Consider the following 21,963-nt stretch of genomic DNA (forward strand, 5'->3'; position numbering starts at 1 on the left):
GCAAAACCCTAACACTGTCAGTATGTACTAACAATGGTTAAGTACCTAACACCTGACCGTAACTACAATACATTCTCTAAGAATGCAAGCAAGTAGTAAGGACACAATTCAGATGTACGCTGCCACCATCTTACCTGTCCTCTGACCTGGTTGTTCATACATGATGCATACTCGCATATGCCACAGAACTAAAATGCATGTATGCAATGGCAGAAATGTGTCATCAATTCCTGATACATTTGTACACCACTGCAACAACTGGCTTCACTCTGGACAGACATCTTCTTTCTATTTTTCCAAGGGAAATTCTTCTTTTTTGTTTTTTCAGGGGCTCCAGCTGAATTATGGAACAGTGTAGTATAAAGTAGCTTGGGACTGGTATACTATGAATTAGTCTTGTTGTCAAGACCACCTAAACCAAGAACAGAGTGTATTGAGACCGAGACAAGACCAAGACCAAAGCAGGGCGAGACTGAGTCAAGACCAGGACCAGACCAGTGGGTGTGAAGGGAGTCGGGAGGGGTGACAGACCTTTAACAGTAACAAATATTTTGAATTAACAATGAGTTATGTTATTGGTTGCATTTGAAGCAGGAAGTTTTACATCCAATCACAGTAACAATGTTAACAAATAAATCAGACATTGCAAAGGCAATTTAATGAAATCCCCACAGTTGTGATCTTGACCGGTCTTGAAATAAAATCCTGAGTCTCTATGTCCAAGACTGAGACAAGACCAAGTAAAAACACAGTAAATTCCATGACAAGACTGAGACCTTCAACAAATGGTCTTAAGACCAAGCCCTGTCTCAAGTACCTCAACAGTGCTACGAATCTAGTAGATCATCCAGGTACCATTCGATTACTATTAAATGCCTACTGAGAATTCAGACATGATACATCCTGCTTTTTGCATACTAATAATATGGAAGTATGTGTATTTGGATGCAGTCTTGGTTTTGCAAATAGTAAACAAGATCAGGTTTATTAATGGTCTCTGTCTATAAACACAGTGTAGAATGTGTGATCTATAATGTACGCTGTTCACATGAAGGTTATAGGTTTTTTTTTTACTAATTCTGCCTGCTAGGATTTTTTTTTTGTTAGCAATGTCGATGAATTGATAATGCATGGTACATTTCTGAAATGGGTGATACTCTCAGCACTTGTTATTGGTGAATTTATTTTCTATATGTTCTCACTTGGGTGGCACGGTGGTGTAGTGGTTAGCGCTGTCGCCTCACAGCAAGAAGGTCCTGGGTTCGAGCCCCGGGGCCGGCGAGGGCCTTTCTGTGTGGAGTTTGCATGTTCTCCCCGTGTCCGCGTGGGTTTCCTCCGGGTGCTCCGGTTTCCCCCACAGTCCAAAGACATGCAGGTTAGGTTAACTGGTGACTCTAAATTGACCGTAGGTGTGAATGTGAATGGTTGTCTGTGTCTATGTGTCAGCCCTGTGATGACCTGGCGACTTGTCCAGGGTGTACCCCGCCTTTCGCCCGTAGTCAGCTGAGATAGGCTCCAGCTTGCCTGCGACCCTGTAGAAGGATAAAGCGGCTAGAGATAATGAGATGAGATGAGATGTTCTCACTTTAGTAATGAAACCACTGCAAAAAAGACTAGGGGAGGGAGAGGAATTGAATAAAACCATACAAGGATTAAAGAGTCCCTTCCACAAGCACGAAAAACATCTTATTGTTGGGACATCAAGACTGGCAGTGTGATTCATTTGGGAATTAATCCCCATCACTGGCTTTTTTGTTGGGCATAACATTATCATTATGCTAGGTTAAGACATCAGAGACAGAAAAAGAATGACACAAATTGTCCACCTGGAAGATGAGTAATGTCTGGCTCCATTTGGTGAGGTTCATACCTGATGTTACAGTGCAGATATCGCTGCAATGCCTTTTCCACTTTCATTTGTCTCTGTACCTTGCAATTCTCTTAGTGATGAGATGGACATTCTCTCTCTGGATTGTAGGGATGGACTGCCATGCCATAGCCATAGTAATCTTCCCCCTTTCACTGTACAGCATTGAACACACCAATCCCTGCACTTGATGCCATGTTCTATCTCCACCCATTCTTCTGACTCCCTGTAATGGTATTGGATACAGAGATGATACTGGATACCAAATGCAGTGATGTCACGACTGTGCTTTAAACCCATGGTGGAATCGAAATTCTTTCTCTCTGGTGGTGGATTCCATGCGTGAAAGAGAAGCCGTTGCATCGGTGCTACAGAAGGACAAAGAACGAGCTATTGATACCGTTCCTTTAGCCAAAGTTCAATGTATTTGATCTTCGCATAGTTGTAATAATAACTGAACCGGTTAGTTACTGCAGCCCACACAGTATTTCAAAGAGAAAAGGTGACCGGATCCCTTTTCCCTTTCTCAACGTTGATGAACTCTAAACAAGATTCCTTCCAGATCATCGGACGACCGACAGGACACCGAAGATCTTCAGCTGATGAGCTGTACTAAAAGTGAAAGGAACAAAACCGTTTTCTCCCTGGACCTGCGTTCCGCGCTGTCTTCAGATAACAGACGGCACACTTTCAGTCGCCAAGCAAGAGCGATCTCAAGTAAGGCTGGCATCTGGGCAATTGTTAGTCTTAGTTGTGGCTAGTGAATGTGAAGAGTGTTGTTTATTTGAATTCATTTATGGTTTAAATGTACGCATTTTGATTCACATGAAAGTCGGTCTTAGACCGCGTGTTGTTTGATTTACTTTGTTTACTATCTGTATTTAGATTATGCATGTGCTCTCTCTTTTTAACTCCCTCCGTCACACTACACTCATTGGGATTTCAGGAGTAGCTAAGGGTTGAGTAGAAGTTGGGTTTAAGGCCTAGCCGGGACTAGTTTAAACTACAGATCCTTTGTTTCCCCTTTTCACGCTCTTTTTGTTGACCATCCCCCTCTAGGCGGGGCCTGGCACAAGGCTTGCGCATTCCATTCTCATTACACACACACACACACACACACACATATATATTCTTACACACACACACCTACTCATACACACACCCTCATACAGACACACAAACACATGATTTCCCTATCACATTTTAACATCCACTCGCCCCTACACTGTAACACTGGCATATAGCTTATTACTTCTGATCACCATTAGTGCCTTAATTATCTACATATACATGACTGATTCTTATTTGTATACATTGTATCACCATTTATATTGAATTATTCCTTGGCTGCTATTGTTACTATATCTGATCAGTATTAGTTTGTCAGCTATTTCAATTAATGGCATCTTTGGAATAAACTGTGTCCTGTTTATTGCTACAAACTTTCACTGAGTGCCAACCTCTGCCAAACAAGTATTCTAATTGCCTTTGCCCATTTGGTTGTTATATAAATGTTATAGCTCTAGAGTGAATGTATCACATTAGAGCTACAATACTCAGTAAACTATAGCAACATCACCACTAAGTATTCCATTGGTTTTAATAGTTTAGCTATAAACTATTAGAGACTTGAATTAATGATTAATGAATTTATGAGACTGATCCCTTTTTACATGAGACTGATTTAATAAGCCTATTGCACCTACAGGATATAGTCTTGTCAAAATGCAGGCACTTACGGATGTATGTGCAGGGGAGAGCGGGGAATGCAGACTGGCAAACAATTCCAAAATGCTAGACAAAATTGAAGTTGAGGGACAGGGAGGGGTCAGTTGATTGGCAGACAGAGGAAAAGGGCTAGACTAAAGAGTAACAAGAACGAGACAGTAACGAGGGTCGAGAACACGATAAGACAGGCAGAATAAAAAGGCTTGGTTTGACTGGTAAGACACTGAATGATACTTTGCATCGAGTGGGTGTGGGAGAGATGTTTATATAGTGTGGGCTGTTTAACCAGGAAATGAGTGACAGGTGTAATTAATAGGCAGGCGATAGAGGGTGCTGTGGTTCTTGGGTGTTGTAGTTCAGATCAGCCATGTTTGTAGTCTGACTGGAAGTGGTGCTCTGTATCGCATTACTGATAGACACCTCCCCCTCCGAAGAGCTCCCTCCAGGAGCTACATTCTTCCTAGGATGCCCCCTCCTTCTAGGTGTGGGCTTGTTGGGGTGTTTGTTGTGAAATTCTTGAGTAAGGAGAGGGTCTAGGATGTCCTTAGCTCCCACCCAGCTTTGATCTTCTGGTCCATAGCCCTCCCAATCTACCAGGTACTCCAGCTGACCTCTTCTACATCTAGAGTAGAGTTTACCTGGTAGATGGGTTCTTCTTCTGGGCTAGGAGATGGGTAGTCGGGGGTGGGCATGTTCTCAGACAGGGGACCCTGGATAGAGGGTTTAAGGCAGGAGACATGGAAGGTGGGTGACAGACAACTGTGAGGTGGGAGCTTAAGTCTATAGGAAACTTCATTGATGCACCAGAGCACTTTGTACGGTCCAATGTAGCGTGCCTGTAATTTTTGGCATGTGTTGGGTTACCTAAGTTCCCTGGTGGACACCCATACCTGATCAGCAGGAGAGTACTTGGGGTTGTTGCTTCAGTGCTTATCGGTGTATTCCTTGTACTTGGCAATAACTGACATGATGCGTTGGTGAACTTCCTCCCAAATTGACTGGCTACAGGTGAACCACTCTTCCATGGCCTGTAACCATGCTGGAGAGTCATCCCAAGGAAATAGGGGGAGGTTGGTAGTTGAGCATACACTGAAAGGGTGTAAGTTGTGTGGCTGAGTGCTTGAGAGAGTTTTGCGCATATTCGGCCCATGGAATGAATCAGGCCCAGTCCCCTTGGTTTCGCATGCAGAAGATTCAGAGGAAATATCCTATTACTTGATTGGCTCTCTCTACCTGGCCATTTGACTGGGGATGATATCCCAAAGTGAGGCTCACTGAGACCCCTAGCTGCTCCATGAAGCTGGCCCACAGACGAGAGATGAATTGAAGGCCACGGTCACTGACTATGTCTTCTTGGATGCCAAAGTATTGGAACACGTGCTGGAACAATAATTCGGTGGTCTGAAATGCTGTGGGTAGGCCGGATAAAGGGATGAGACTCAGCGCCCTGGAGAAATGGCCAATGATGTCCAAAACTTTGGAGTTATCTTGGGCTGGTGGCAGGTCGGTGATGAAGTCGATTGTCAGGTGGGACCATGGTCTCTGAAGCACAGGAAGAGGGCATAGTTTGCCAGCTGGAGGAGTTCAAGGGACCTTGGCTTGAGCACACTCAGTGCATGAAGAGATGAAACGAATGATCTCAGTCAGCATGTTCTCCCACCAGTACTTGTTTCACAGCAGTTGGTGGGTGTGATGGCTGCTGGGATGACCAGTGGCAGGAGAAGTGTGCCCATGTGATGAGTCTACTCCTGAGATGATTAGGGACATGCAGGCAGCCTGGTGGGCAGTTGACTGGAGGATTCTGTGGTTGTGAGTCCCTTATCTCCTTGTCGAGGTCCCAGGTGATTGCCTGGATGAAGCATTCAGGTGTCAGGATGGGATGAGGTTCCTGGTCATGAAGACACGGGCTGAAGATGTGTGACAGGGCATCAGCCTTGATGTTTTTGGTGCCAGGACAATAAGATATTGTGAAGTTGAAATGGGTGAAGAACAGTGCCCATTGGGCTTGGCATGGGTTCAGTCTTTTTGCCTTCTTGAGGTTTTTACTTTGTCATCAGTAAAAATGACAAAGGGGTGTGTGGCCCCCTCCAACCAGTGCATCCATTCCTCTAAGGCGAGCTTGATGGCCAGTAGCTCTCGGTTCCTGACATCATAGTTTCTCTCTGCCAGAGTCAGCTTTTTGGAAAGGAATGCTACTGGGTGGAGCTTGGGCCTTTCACCGAAGCACTGGGAGAGAACCCCTCTTATACCAATCTTGGAGGTGTCCACTTCGACCGTGAAAGGTTGGGTCGAGTCCAGATGCTGAAGGATAGGGGCTGTGGTGAAAGCCATTTTGAGCCTGTCGAAGGCCTCTTCAGCTGTGGGGTTCCAGTGGAGGCATTTGGGTCCCTTCTTCAAGAGGGAGGTTAGGGGTGCCACGAGGGTTCTGAACCCTCTAATGAAATGACGATAAAAGTTTGCAATGCCTAGGAAATGTTGGAGCTCTTTCACCGAGGTGGGTACGGGCTGGGATGTGACTCCAGTTACCTTGGAGGGGTCCATGCTCACCCCCTCAGCACTGATGATGTACCCCAGAAGGAGCTCTTATTCATGTGAAATTCACACTTCTCAGCCTTGACATAGAGATGGTTCTTAGACAGGCACTTGAGTACTGATCAAACATGGTTAAGATGACTCTCTTCATCAGGGGACTAGATCAGGATGTCATCGATGTAAGCTATGACATACCTCCCCAACATGTCTCACAGCACATTGTTAATGAGGCACTGGAATACACTTGGTGCCAAAGAGAGGCCATAAAGCATGACCTGGTACTCAAAATGGCCAATGCTGGTACTGAAGGCAGTCTTCCACTCATCGCCCTCGCAGATGTGGACCAGGTTGTGGGCATTACATAGGTCAAGCTTGGAGAAGATTGTGGTGCTGCAGAGCTGTTCCAATGCAGAGGGCACAGGTGGAAGTGGATATGGGTATTTCACTGATATCTGATTGAGTCCTCGAAAGTCTATACACAGACAAAGTCCGCGCCCTTTCTTCTCCACGAAAAAGAATCCCGCTGATGCTGGTGAAGTGGATAGGCGTATGTACTCCTGCTTGAAGGCCTCCTGTATGTACTCTTCCATAGCAGCTTGTTCATTCTGGGACAGAGGGTAAATGTGGCTGTGTGGGGGAGAAGTACCAGGCAGGAGGTCGATGGCACAATTGTATGGATGATGTGGGGATAGGCCACATGCTTTACCCTTGCTGAAGTCCTCCCCCAGGTCCAGGTAGCATGTGGGGATCCCTTTCAGGGAGTCAGAGTGAGGACTCTCTACAGAGGTGGAGGAAAGATTTAACTGAGGATGTCGGAGGCAGTTCTGGAAACATGTCGGGGACCACTGGAGAATCTTCTTGTTCTGCCAGGAGATGAGTGGGTCATGAAGTTGTAGCCATGGATGGCCCAGGATGATGTTGTGATGCTTGGTAGCTGTGATGAGGAATGAGATTTGTTCTGAGTAAAGAGCTCCTACTTGAATATGCACAGGAGCGGTCCAGGAGGTGACGAGGCCCTCCCCTATGGGGCCTCCATCGATGGACCGGATGCTGAGTGGGCTCTGCAGCAAGTTTGTGGGATGACTGAGCTGGTGATGAAGTTTCCCTCTGCCCCAAGTTGATAAATGCAGATAGCATGTGGGTAGAGGAAGACAGTTTCAGTAATACTGGAAGCTTGAAAGATCAAGCTCCTAGTGATCTCATGGGACTCACCGAATCAGCCTTGGCCTCCTCGGAGCTGGTGCGTGGTGGGCAGACTGGACACTGGATGATAGGGTGACTGGAGCTCCATCAATAGAAGCACAAGCCCTCCTTCTTTCTCCAGTCTTGTTCGGAATGTTTCAGGTGAGCACGAGAAACTTCCATGGGAGAGGGAGAATCAGAGGTCATGGCAGGCTTGGCTTCCTCCTGGAGGGATGGATGGCTGGATAGCAGATGGTCTAGCCAAATGGTGAGATCAATGAGAGCATCCAGAGTAAGATGTTCATCACAGCATGCTAGTTTACTCAATACTGAGGGGTGAAGTCCTTGGTGAAACATCACCTTTAATGCTGGCTCATTCCATCCGCTGGTGACTGCAAGAGTCCAGAAATCTCGGGCATAATTGGCGACTCTCCTTGAACCTTGGGTGATGGTGAGTAGGCTGTCACCGACTTCAGTTTCTTATGGTTCATGATCGAACACACACTTGAATAACTCCAGAAAACTGTCATAGGAGGTGGTGTGTTCGCCTCTGCTGCTCCACAATGCACTGGCCCATTGTAGTGCTTTGCCGGTTAAAAGCAAAAGAAATCCGGCAATCCTGCATTCATCCAAGATGTGTGGGAGCAAGGAGAAGGACATGGAGCACTGAAGCAGAAACCCCTTGTAGCTGAGCGCATCCCAGCATACTTCTCAGGGCATGGAAGTAGGAGTGCGGGACTCGGAGGAGCTTCGGGGTGCATTAGGAGGGCCTGTGGCATCATAGCAGCAAGCTGAGCCATCTTGGTGTTGAGATCAGTGAGCATCTGCTGATGTTCTCCTAAGAGGTGCCCCTGAATGATCAGAGCAGTCTGCCGCGCCTCCTCTGCTACATCTGTATGCGGCAAAGTATCCTGTCAGGATGCTGGCACTTACATATGTATGTGCAGGGGAGAGCGGGGAACGCAAACTGGCAAACAAATCCAAAATGCTGGACAAAATCAAAGTCATGGGACAGGCAGGGGTTGATCAATCAACAGACAGAGTAATAAGGGCTAGACAAAAGAACAACGAGAACGAGACAATAATGAGGGTCGAGAACATAAGGCAGGCAGAATAACAAGGCTTGGTATGACAGGTAAGACACTGAATGATACTTTGCATTGAGTGAGTGTGGGAGAGGTGTTTATATAGCGTGGGCTGATTAACCAGGAAATGAGTGACAGGTGTAATTAATAGGCAGGCGATAGAGAGCACTGTGGTTCTTGGGTGTTGTAGTTCAGATCGGCCATGTTTGTAGTCTGACTGAAAGTGATGCTCTCTATCGCGTTACTGACAAATCTATCTATGGTGCAACAGCATGTTCATTTGCCTTCACAAAGCCAGTAGATATAATAGTATTAAAACCAATAGTTAATTATAAAATTTTCTTGAACCTGAACTAATGAATTGTGTGTGTATGCGCTACTGTATTTCCACCTCTCACTGATACCTACTATGGTACTCTTCAGCCAGGTTTTCTTCATTGTGCTTTTTCATTGATGAAATCTGTCCATGACTTAATAGCCTACAATGATTTTTTGAATGGTTGAATGGTTTAACCATCAAGATTCCATGCACAGTGTACGCTCAAATTCCTGTCCTTGGCTGATAAAACTGGCTCCAGTGTGAATTTCTGCTCTTGTAGCCCATACACCTCAAGGCTAAACATATTGTGTATTTTGAAGTGCTTTTCTGCTCAGCACAGTTGTACAGAGTGGTTATTTGAGTTACTATTGCCTTCCTGTCAGCTCAAACTAGCCTGACCCATGTTCTTTTGATCTTTCTTATCAACAATGCATTTCCGCTTGCAGATCTGCCACTCAATGATATTTTTTATTTTTCTCACCAGTCTGACTAAACTTCAGAAACTGTTATCTGGGACAGATCAGCAGTTTCTGATGTGTTCAAATGAGTATGCCTCGGACCAACAACCAGTCAAAGTCACTGAGACCACATTTTTTCCATGTCTCGATATCAAAATTAACAAACTGTATTTGCATAATTTTATGCAGTCCACAGCTACCACATGATTGGCTGATTTGGATATTTGCATATGGAGGTGTACACATATTCCTTTCAAAGCAGTCAGTTAATGTAGACCTTCAAAAAAGAAAAGTGTTATTGAGATGGTCTCATACCCTACAAGACCAGAATCCCCCCCCCCCCGACCTTTCACTCTGCCCATTACTTTTCCTACCTAATATGAAGGAAAGGCATAACATCAAAAAGGAAAGGGAATTCAGCAGAAAGAAAAGACCGGGAGAGGAAATTAAAAAAGGAGATGCAAAAGCAGTCTAAATATAGGCACTGGCACTGATGAGGGGGGGAGTTGCAAATTTCTTTGCGACTGAGACTTTATTTATTTAGTCAAGGAATTGGTCATGTACAAATAAGTGTGTGTGTGTGTGTGTGTGTGTGTGTGTGTGTGTGTGTGTGTGAGAGAGAGAGAGAGAGAGAGAGAGAGAGAGTTAGCAAGCAGGAGAATAACAGTGAAAATGTGAGATCTCAATCTGCACATCTTGTGTATCTCTTATTAACAGCATTTTACCAGTGATAATATCAAAGACCAGTCAGTATTGCAATCTAAGAAATTAGGAGGGTTGTGTTCTTTATTTTACCTTTGGTTTTCATGTCAGTCTCATGCATGTAAGTAAGTCTGCATGCCAGTCACCCCCTCCTCTCTGCCTCCTTCTCAGTTTCTCTCCCTCCCACCTTCTCTCTCTCTCTCTCTCTCTCTCTCTCTCTGTCTGTCTGCATTGCTCTATCTTTCAGTCTGAGAGTGAGGCTGAGGAGCACGGAGCAACAAACCCACACACACACACTCATCATGTCCGTAGCACTGCCATCCTCTTTCTCTTTCCCTCTCTTGTGTCCTTTGGCTGCCGTTGCTTTTTTGCTCATGCTCGCAGATGTTTCCATACCAGCATCCCAGGATGGATTTTTCTCTCCTCTCTCATGAATCTTTGAGTGCCTCAAAACCGCACGCACAACAGCAGCCTCCTGCACTTGAAGTCCCACTACACCATTTTGCTGAGCAACGAAGAAACCTCAACATTGGAGGTGTAGAAAAATAAGAGGGAGATCACGAGGGAGAAGGGCTTCTGGGAGAGAACGTTGTTTTCTTCTTGTGTTGTGATGCAAAGCAGCCGGAGAGGAAACACACGGTAGCCTTCGTTGTCTTTTCATCCTTGATGGCAGTCATCCAGATGCACATCTTTAAGGGAAAGTATACAGGATCTGTCTCTGAGTTAGTCTGTGTTGGCATGTATTGTTTTTTTCCTTTTTTCTCTCTTTTACCACTGTTCCGTTCTCCTCCTCTTCTCTGGTGCAGACTTTGCCGTGCTCAGCGTTCCTCTGAGGATCGGAAACTGTATCCGGCTGCTCTTCAGTCATCTCAGATTTGATCTTTTTTTTGCTCTTCATTTTTTTGTTTTTCTTCTCAATTTTTTTATATATATTTTTATATTTGTATATTTTTTTTCTTTGATGTGCATCTGGGCATGAAATAATTATGATGGAGAGATTTATTTGCTAATAATGGATCAGCATTTTGATCGGAAGTCTCGTGAACATGATATTAAGCTCAAGGATCAGTAAGAGAAGCATTACCGCCACACTGAGCGTTTTAAAACATTACCATTAAAGACAGATGGCTGATGTTTGAAAGATATTTCCAAGTTCATTCAGTTTTTCATGGCTGTCAGTTTTGGATGACCAAACACCTCATTGTAGGTACTGTCTTCCAATCATTGCTTATTTTTGGTGATGATCTTTTTTTCCTGTTGTTTTGGACTTTTTTTGGAAAGGATTTTTTTTTTCCCCTCTTGAGCTTCAGAACATTCCGGAGGAATAAGGAATTGTGTCATCGTCGGAATACGCAGCTGCAACCCCTGGAGCAGGATTCCTCTTCTGTTTTTGATTGGATATTTTGTTCTGAACATGCATTTTTAAACTTTTTTTTTAGGATTTTTCCTCTTTTTTTTTGCTGCTGATCTCTTAAGTATCCCTCTCTCAAAGGGAATCTAGGAATTATGGATCCTGCATTGGTCTGATGTCTTTCTGTTTCTATCATATGAGGAGGCAGGGCATGGAAGTCCCACTCCCCTCTCCATTCCCTCTTTGGGCGGTTGTTTTGCTTAGTGGATTAGTACTCACCCCACATGCCCCGCCCTCAGCCCCACCCAGAGTGTTTTGGGCCAGTTTATGGAGGCTAGTCCTGTCATTGTCATTACTAGCTTTCCCTGGTCCTGCTGTCTCAGCAAGAGTCTCATCTAGTCTGAGCACGACTCACCATGTCCACCATTTTCACAACAAACATGGCACTGTTCCTATTGCCATCAACAGGATGCCCTTCCTTACACGTGGGGGCCATGGTAGGTCAAGTTTTCCTCTTATTATATTTCTCTGCAATTTAATAGCTCTTTTGTCCCAAATAATGACAAAAGATTGACAACCTTGCTTTCATTTGTGGTTCCATGATGTTTGAGAAAGAATAATTGTTCAAATGTGTCCTTGCGACTTGTCCTACAAAGCAAGGTGTCTTACATTGAGAGGTCATGACCCCCATTTGTATGGGCTAATCATTTAAAAAGTCACATTTAAAGCTATGGACAGCATCTTTGTCAGGATTTCAGTGAGCAGTATTCGCAGTAATAAAGGTCAAGGAAGTGACACACAGTACCCAGGCAGTATCTACTGTCGGATCTTTGTAACTTAATGTCCAAAATATGCAGGCTTAAACCAGCATTCCATGCTTGTAAGATGTGATAGGCACAACTGAAATGCACCTAATATTGAGCCTTGAAGGACTCCTGAACCTAAACTGCAAGGAGCACTCAATTAGCATTTAGATCTTTTTCCCAGCGAGACCGAAGCAAGAAGGTTCTGAGACTCTTTCAGTCATTAGGATCACAATGTAACAGTGCAGCTCTCAATGGAGATCTCCAGCAAGTCTCTTATCATTAAAGAGCTTTTTAATGCAGTTATAGCGTTTTTTTTTTATTTTAATTTTTTTATTAGCATCACTGAAATTAATAATTGTTCAATGTGACTGTGGATGAAGCAGTCTATAATTATGGTATTATTAAGCTCAGTAGGCAGCCCACTCAAGCAGTGTTTTAGGCCAAGTAAAAATTTTTTCCCTCCTTTAGAAATCAGTGATCCATAAGAATAATGCAAATCCTTTTGTTTACAGTAAAAGTGCGTGTACAGTAAAAGCTGTGCATCCTTATACATGTAGACCTTTGGTTGTTAAAAAGATACTATATGTTGACTGTTTGACTGGGCATGCAGAGATAAATACACATTATGATTATGAACTGCTCTGGCACAGTGCAATTGTAGTGATCGCAGGTAATATATCGCAAGCTGTTATTACAGTGCAGTCTGCATTAGAGACTGGAAGGGGGCATTGTTAGATGTAGGAGGCTGCTGGGCAGCTTATTAAAGACTTCAAGTAGAGTTCATTATGTTGTGGTTGGTAGATTGTGAGTGTTGAAAAGAACAGCAGTGTTGGCTTAGGGTTGTTCTCAGTCTCTGGGTGAAAACCTGGCCATCCTTGATTTCCGATACCTATACCATTTGCCAGAGAACAGGATTGTGAACAGGTTATGTTGAGGGTGGGCTGGATCTGACCATTTTGCAGTAAATGTCCAGGCATGATGACATTCGGCTTGGTTGTCTAGAGCATTTCCTGTCACATTCAACCTGTGGAAACTGCTAAGAAATCGGGCTGGCAGTCAAATTTTCCATCGCTGTTCTTAGGAAGTATAGCCACTACTCTGGCTGCAAGCTTTTAGTTGTTCACTCTCCGTAACTCACAATCATGGATGCATTGTTCTTTGGTCAACTGCCTTCACTTGGGTTTGTTATGTATCCATCAACTCTGCCATGGTGACTATCACATCATCTTTTGTGACCAAACTTAACAAATTTGATGGCAAACCTACTGTGAAGAGTGCATAAAGCAGGGAGCTGACTAAGGATATGTCTTTGAGTGGTTCCAGTGTTCATTATCACTGATCCCAGTGTTCAGAATCACTAATGTATCGTTCTTTGGTCCAGAGTTTTCACTTTTGTTTGTTAACCTTCTAACACTCCAGTAGATCTACCAGTTATATCAAACCAATTAAATTTGAAATTAACTCATATAAAAAGTGTCTAGAGCAGGGACAAGCCCTTTAAGGATTTGAAGATTCATGATCAGTTTGGTAGACCAGACTTTCACTAATACAACAAGACTTTGAGAACATTCAACATCTAATATTTGCCAGCCAAGGATGTGTTCTTTGTGTGTCAGTTTGAAGGTAAGAATGGAATAGGGCCATTTGTATGGCTTTCAGGATCTCTCCAATGGAATTGTTAGGGATCTAAGCAAATTCCTGGGGGTCTAGCGTATTGGGCATGTTGCGCTTGATGTTGGCCATAACCATTATCCCAAAACATTTTGGAATTAATAGAATGAGAACCACTGGTACATAATGATTGAGGTACATCACTGCCATTTTCAGGGGATTGAGGTTGTAGGAGTTATTTTTAAACAAAATAATTGTGGCTTGGGGATTGCTGGCTCATTGGTTAAAGCTATGCACTACTAGTTAGTAGGTTGTGAATTCAAATTCTGATACTGTCACACATGCACTGTTGGGCCCTTGAGCAAGGCTCTGCTCAGCTCAATTGTAATTGCTTTGGATGAAAAAAATTCATCTGCCATATGAATACCCATAATGAACTGTGGCCTTAACAAAAAAACAAAACAAACAAAAAAAAACCTTATGTGAGGACCCTGGGTGGGTGCACTTCCCAAAATAATTTATGCCCAAATCTCACCTTTGCTTCAGTAAACTAGAAAAGCACTCAGAGAGCGCAGACCTCCGCCAAGAATCCTTTAAAAAAATCTGGGATCCAGAAGGTGATCGGATCACTGCCAAAATTTAATGGATTGTTACTTGTGCCCAGTCACACCTCTGGAAAAAATTTCAGAGCAATCCGTTCATTACTTTTTCCGTAATGTTGCTAACAGACAAACCAACAAACAAACAAACACTACCAAAAACATAACCTCCTTGGCGGAGGTAATAACTAGAATGCATTTCCAGAGAAAATGCGAAAGTGTGCTTGCTCAGGTGCGCCGCCATGGCGACCCGGCAAGAGAGGTGACCGCATGCCCACACGACAAGTTTTGTGTCAACACGTGAAAGTTTGGCCAAGACACAAGGCGGATTCTCATACAGGGATGACAGGCTGGCAAGGTTTTTTACAGGGACATCCCAGAGCATCACTAACATGAAAATTTAGATGTAATTCTAAATCCGTAAAGAGATATGACCCAAAACACATTATTGCTCATTGTGGCGCCTCCTAGTGGCCAAATGACACCAAATTTGATGAGGTTACATGAACTGGTGCCGAAAGTCATCTCAACAAATATGGTCTTGATACGTCAAAGCGTTTCTGAGATATGAGCCAAAATATATTTTTGCTAATTGTGACGCCCCCTAGTGGCTAAATGACACCATATTTGATGAGGGTAGTTTGGATGGTGTCCAAAGTCATGCCACTAAATATGGTCTTGATATGTCAAAGCGTTTCCGTGATATGAGCTCACTTCCTGTTTGGTGGCTTCGCCATCGATTTTGATTGGCTGCCACGGGCGAACGCTTTGACATATGATAGCGAAACGAATATCATTCATTATGCATGGACTGGAGATCATGTGTGCCAAGTTTCGTGATGATCGGACAAAACATGCAGCCAGGGTCACTCTACCTTCACTTTGGAAAAAATTCAAAATGGCAGAAAATCTAATTAGGCGGAGAATGACGTCATAGGGTGCGTTGGAATCGTCTAGCTCCAAGGATTCCAATGGCACCAGACTTATGAAAATCGGACATACGGATCAAAAGTTACGTGCATGAACGCATGTACGACTGTGATCAGTTGGTGGCGCTAGAGTGTGAGACATACCAACATGAAACTTGATGAAATCAATCAGGGTCCACTCCTCTATCAGTGTACCAAGTTTCATGACTTTACACCTTACAGTTTGGCCTACAGAAGGAAAAATCTGTTTTTTTGCGTTGCACGCCCATTCATTTCAATGGGGAAAAAATTAATCCTTTTAAAAAATCCAGGACCCAGAAGGTGATCCGGATCACCGCCAAAATGTAATGGATTGTTACTTGTGCCCAGTCACACCTCTGGAAAAAATTTCAGAGCAATCCGTTCATTCCTTTTTCCGTAATGTTGCTAACAGACAAACCAACAAACAAACAAACCAGCGCTACCGAAAACATAACCTCCTTGGCGGAGGTAATAATCTGACCTGGATCATATAGACTTGTCCCAAAGAACTGCTGTTATAATAATAAAGACTATCCTGTGCACCTATTCACAGTATGCTTATACTGAACATCCTGTCAACACACTTTACATTGTTTAACATTATAGTATACACTCACTGGCCACTTTATTAGGAACACCCATACACAGACTGTTTTATCCAGTTATTTAATCAGCCAATCCCTTGACAGCAGCACAGTTCATAAAATCATGCAGATACAAATCAAGAGCTTCAGTTAATGTTCACTTCAAACATCAGAATGGGAAAAAATTGTGATCTCTGTGACTTTCACTGTTGCATGGGTGTTGGTTCCAGGTGGACTGGTTTGAGTATTTCAGAAACTGCTGATCTTCTGGGGTTTTCATATACAACAGTCTCTAGAGTTTACACAGAATGGTGTGAAAAACAGAAAACACTGAGTGAGCGACAGTTCTGTGGGTGGAAACTCCTTGTTGAGAAGAGAGGTCAGAGGAAAATGACCAGATTGGTTCAAGCTGCCAGGAAGGATATGATAACTCATAGCAACTCTTTACAACCGTGGTGGGCAGAAAAGCATCTCAGCATGTAACAGCAGAAGAACACATTGGGTTCCACTCCTGCACCCAAGAACAGGAATCTTAGAATCAAGAACAAGTTCCTGTTAAAGTGGTTGGTGAGTGTGTAGCTGTGGAAGAGTAATGATTTATAATCTCATAATCCAGTGTCACCCAGACAAGGATGAGTTCCCTTTTGAGTCTGGGTCTTCTCAAGATGTCTTCCCAATGTCCTCTCAGGGAGTTTTTCCTTGCCACTGTAGACACTAGTTTGCTCATTATGGATGTAAGTCTCCATCCACATTTCTGTAAAGCTGCTTCGTGGCAATGTCTGTTGTTGAAAACAGTGTCAACATAAAATTTAATTGAATTCTACATTGGCCAGTTCCTTGACACATGCCCTAATGACACGAGTAATGATCTTGTAAGGGATTTCTCTGCTCACTCACACACATTCATGCCAATTTAGGCTTCATGCCTGGTGTGCTTGGAAACATCTTCTGTGGCTTAGAAATCAATGTTTTATATTGAGTCTAGAAGACCTTAAGCTGGCAAAGAACCTTTTTAACCATCCTGTTAATTTTCCCACTATTCCAGGTTTTTTTTTTTTTTTTTTTGGGGGGGGGGGGGGGGGGTTGTTTGTTTTTTTTTGTCTGTGTTGCAGTCTTCACCACATGCTTTAATGTTTCTCACTATACTTTCTTTTTTAAACATTCTCTTGCCACCTTCTGGTGCTGCTCTCATCCATATTGCCATTTATCGCTCGCTCATTTCATCCTCTCACTCAGCACGGCTTTTAGCTATAATCTGTATCCATCAAGCATCTGTGTCTGCCAAACAGGCACACACATTTCAGTCAATTGCCTTCAGCTCAGTCTGTATTGACGGTATTGGCTCTTGGCATCCCTTAGTGCTCATCCGTGAATTAAATTTATAATGCCTCGCATTTGCCAGGGAACTTGGTCACAATTTATACGTCAAGCACTGACGCATCATTTCTCCAAAGGGAGAGAATATATCGTTTCTACCTTTCCCCCATCAGTAAATAGACACTCATATTGTGACCTAGAGAAACTGATCCTCAGAGGTTTTGTGTTTTAGTACTGAGCAGTGAACTGAAATTCTTCATGTACTCAAATGGCAGCCTAAATCCAAGAGATGGTCCTCTTTCTCCTTTTAAATAGCAATGTCCCTTTTCTGATGTCTGCTTTCTTCCTTCCTTTCTTTTTCTTCCTCTGCTGGTGCAAATAATTGGACTGCAGCTCCTTTGCATCTCGAGGTGCTAAGCTGTTTAAATTTACATAATTAACATGGGAATGTTTGGCATATTCCTCCACGGATTTGAGACTGTCAACTGATACAGATGGAAAAGCGGTGGTGAAATGGTGAAAAGGTGCAATTGTGAGCTTGGAGGAAAGTATGTATGTATGAATAAATAAATAAACTTTCTACCAATATGTGTATTATTATTATTATTATTATTTGTTTGTTTAAATGCTTATTTCTCCATCGAGATTTGATTTCTCCATAGATATTTCTGTGCCGTATGTAGGTCAGGCCAATATTTCATCCTCCTCTGCTACAGCATCAACATCTGAAAGTTTGGCACTGTTTTGAGAAGACTTATTCAGATGTCTGAAAATAATCCTGAAAATAAATCATCTTCTTTCTTGAATCCTCATGGTCAATAATGCAGTAAATATTTAATTGTGCCTCATTTAAATATTTAATATTTAAATGAATGCCGTAAAGTCAGTGAAGTCAGTTGGACCAGTCTAAATGTATTCAGTCTGAGTAGTTTTGTTGGCAACAAACAAAAAGTGAGGAATGGCTTGGACCTTTCAAGATGAAATTGCTTTAATCTCACACTTTAGCACAGCTAGAGCCTGCATGCTTTGACTCTTGGCACAAGGAGTCTTTCAAACAGAGTCTCTGATGGGATCCATCAGTCCTTTTTTCTATCCTGGGGATAACTGAAAGAAGCTTACTTTTTGAATGCTTGCTTTTAAAACAGATTGGAATGCACGTACTAATAAGCCCTCCATTGAATATTCAGCATTCAGGTAGACTCTCATTTTGGAGCATCTCAGATGTTCTTCATATGATCTGATTGGCAAAGTGTGATTGCTTCAAACATGTATGTGTGAGAGATATGAGTAAGAACAAGGGCTCTATATGACCCTGTCCAAATCCTGTGTGAGACAAGTGTCTATTTATTGCTTGTGATTAATAGACAGCTCTCTAGTTGATGGATGCAGGGTGCGTGTGTGGTCACGAGTCCCTGAGCTGTAATTCTGCTCACTCTGTGTGTACTACAATTCATTATCCCCCATTGAACAGCCTGCTTGTTGCTTCCTCAGCCAGTGGATTTTGATTGACAGTACCAAATTAGTGTCAGCATTCTCATTCTGCAGAATCCTTGTTATTTCTTTGCTGCTCATCAAAGTTCAAAAATGAAGGAAAACCCAAAATCACAATGTTCTATTCTGTATGACTCTATTGACTTTTGCAGTGATCCACACTACCACTGGTGTCATTTGTGTCTAAATATTGGAGAACTGTGTCTATGAACTGTCAGCTGTCCAATATAGCATCCCTACAATGGCTAATTCTACATGCTACTTCTATTTCTATTTCTGAATATCATATGAATGGGGAATTTTATTCCACTTGACTTTAAGGACTTGGTTAGAATGGTCACCTCATAGCAAAAGAAGGTTCTGGGTTTGAACCTCATGGTCAATTGGTCAATGGGGGAAGCCATGGCCTCATGGATAGAGAAGCAGCTTTGGGACCAAAAGGTCACCGGTTTGATTCCCTGAACCAGCAGGAATGGCTGAAGCCTTGAGCAAGGCACCTAACCCCCAACTGTTCCCCAGGTTGTTCTGGGTATGTTGTATGTTGCTCTGGATAATAGTATCTGTTAAATGCCATTAATGTAATGCAGTGTAACTGGGGCTTTTCTGGGTGAAGTTTGAATTTTGTCCGCGGGCCTCTGTGGGTTTCTTCCAGGCGCTCTGGTTTCCTCCCACAGTGCAAAGACATGCAGGTTAGGCATGTCTACTTAGGCATGTCTACTGTAGTGAATGTGAATGAAGAGTACTCTGTGAATGTGAATGGTTGTGTCTCTCTGCGGGCTACCTACCCAAAATGAACCCCGCCTGTCACCCAAAGTCAGCTGGAATTGGCTTCATCTTCCACTGTGACCCTGAAGGATAAGCAGTATAAGTAATGGATGGATGGATAGATAACTAGAAGGGAACTTGATAGAGTGCATACCTCCACCAAGCCACATATTTGGATTTGCATCAAAATCTAATCAATTGTTCCTTGGCCCACCTTTCCTTAAAATTTCATCAAAATCCAATCACTACTTTTGAAGTTATGTTGGGAAAAGACAGACAAACAAACAAACGGAGGTGAAAACATAACCAAACTTGGCAGAGGTAATTAAAGACATTTCTACTGGCCAAACATTTAATCAGGTATTTTGAACCAGATTTTGTAAACTAGTAAAAAACATTTCCCAAAAGCTATATCAAAAATAAATAAATAATGATAATAATTACCAGTCAGATATACAGTGCCTTGCAAAAGTATTCATACCCCTTGAACTTTTTCACATTTTTCCACCTTACAACCACGAACTTAAAAGTTTTTTATTGAGATTTTATGTGATAGACCAACACCGAGTAGCATATAATTGTGAAGTGAAGTGAAAATGATAAATGGTCTTCAAAATTTTAAACAAATAAAAATCTGAAAAATGTGGTGTGCATTAGTATTCAGCCCCCCTGCGTCAATACTTTGTAGAGCCACCTTTTGCTGCAATTACAGCTGCAAGTCTTTTGTGGCATGTCTCTACCAGCTTTGCACATCTAGACACTGAAATTTTTGCCCATTCTTCTTTGCAAAATAGCTCAAGCTCAGCCAGATCGGATGGAGAGCATCTGTGAACAGCAATTTTCAAGTCTTGCCACAGATGCTCAATGGGATTTAGGCCTGGACTTTGACTGTGCCATTCTAACACATGAATATTCTTTGATCTAAACCATTCCATTGTAGCTCTGGCTGTATGTTTAGGGTCATTGTCTTGCTGGAAGGTGAATCTCCTTCCCAGTCTCAAGTCTTTTGCAGCCTCCAACAGGTTTTCTTCCAGGATTGGCCTGTATTTAGCTCCATCCATCTTCCCATCAACTCTGACCAACTTCCCTGTCCCTGCTGAAGAAAAGCATCCCCATAGCATGATGCTGCCACCACCATGTTTCACAGTGGGGATGGTGTGTGCAGGGTGATGAGCAGTGTTAGTTTTCCGCCACACATAGCACTTTGCATTTAGGCCAAAAAGTTCAACTTTGGTCTCATCTGACCAAAGCACCTTCTTCCACATGTTTGCTGTGTCCCCTACATTTCTTATGCCTGTCTTTCAACAATGGCTTTCTTCTTTCCACTCTTCCAAAAAGGCCAGATTTGTGGAGTGTATGACTTATAGTTGTCCTGTGCACAGATTCTCCCACCTGAGCTGTGGATTTCTGCAGCTCCTCCAGAGTGATCATGGGCCTCTTGGCTGCTTCTCTGACCAGTGCTCTCCTTGCTCGCTCTGTCAGTTTAGGTGGACGGCCATGTCTTGGTAGGTTTGCAGTTGTGCCATACTTTTTCCATTTTTGAATGATGGATTGAACAGTGCTTCTTGAGATGTTCAGAGCTTGGGATATTTTTTTTATAACCGAACCCTGCTTTAAACTTTTCCAGAACTTTATCCCTGACCTGTCTGGTGAGTTCTTTGGTCTTCATGATGCTGTTTGTTCTTCAGTGTTCTCTAACAAACCACTGAGGCCTTCACAGAACAAGTGTATTTATGCTAAGAGTAAATTACACACAGTAGGACTCTATTAACTAATTAGATGACTTCTGAAGGCAATTGATTGCACTGGATTGTATTTAGAGGTATTAGAGGACAGGGGGCTGAATACTAATGCACACCACATTTTTCAGATTTTTATTTGTTTAAAATTTTGAAGACCATTTATCATTTTCGTTTCACTTCACAATTATGTGCTACTCTGTGTTGGTCTATCACATAAAATCTCAATAAAAAACTTTTAAGCTCGTGGTTGTAAGGTGGAAAAATGTGAAAAAGTTCAAGGGGTATGAATACTTTTGCAAGGCACTGTACCATATAAAACAATTCTCACATATTAGACAACTGGGACAATATTGCAATAGGATCACAATGTCAAGGACCACAAATAAAGTTCAGTTAATTTAATAATCCATTAAAATACACTATTTAAATAATGGTACACATCTTTTTCAGACGCTTCCACCAGCCAGTGGACATATTAGTTAAATAAACAATGTGGTGGAAACTATGGATAGACTATCAGTAGACAGTGAGTATGAGTAGTGTTGTAGTACTTGAGACTGGTTTTTACTTGGTCTTGTCTTGGTCTCGACATAGAGGGCTCTGGATTTTATTTCAAGACCTGTCAAGACCGCGACTGTGGGGATTTCACTAAATTGCCTTTGCATTGTCTGATTTATTTGTTAACATCGTTACTGTGATTGGATGTAAAAATTCCTTGCTTAAAATGCGACCAATAACATGACTCATTGCTAATTTGAATTTTTTGTTACTGTTAATAGTGGTCACCTCTCCCCACCCCCCTTCACACACACACACACACACACACACACACACACACACACACACACACACACACTGGTCTAGTCCTGGTCTT

At 42.8% G+C, this 21,963-nt stretch overlaps 1 protein-coding gene across 3 annotated transcripts in view; it reads left to right on the forward strand.

Moving 5' to 3' along the window:
- nrxn2b (neurexin 2b) overlaps positions 1-21,963 on the forward strand; it is a 1,271,620-nt gene that overhangs the window by 893,872 nt on the left and 355,785 nt on the right. The window contains exon 1 of one of the 3 annotated variants that reach the window (XM_060917061.1): positions 11,374-11,721. The exons of the other annotated variants lie outside the window; for them this stretch is intronic. Coding sequence (XP_060773044.1) covers positions 11,400-11,721 — 322 coding nt within the window. The 5' untranslated portion in view covers positions 11,374-11,399. Of the gene's footprint in view, positions 1-11,373; positions 11,722-21,963 lie in introns of those variants that run through there. 3 annotated transcript variants of the gene reach the window in all.

Source organism: Neoarius graeffei, chromosome 3, assembly GCF_027579695.1.
Source record: "Neoarius graeffei isolate fNeoGra1 chromosome 3, fNeoGra1.pri, whole genome shotgun sequence".
NCBI classification, from domain to species: Eukaryota; Metazoa; Chordata; class Actinopteri; order Siluriformes; family Ariidae; genus Neoarius; species Neoarius graeffei.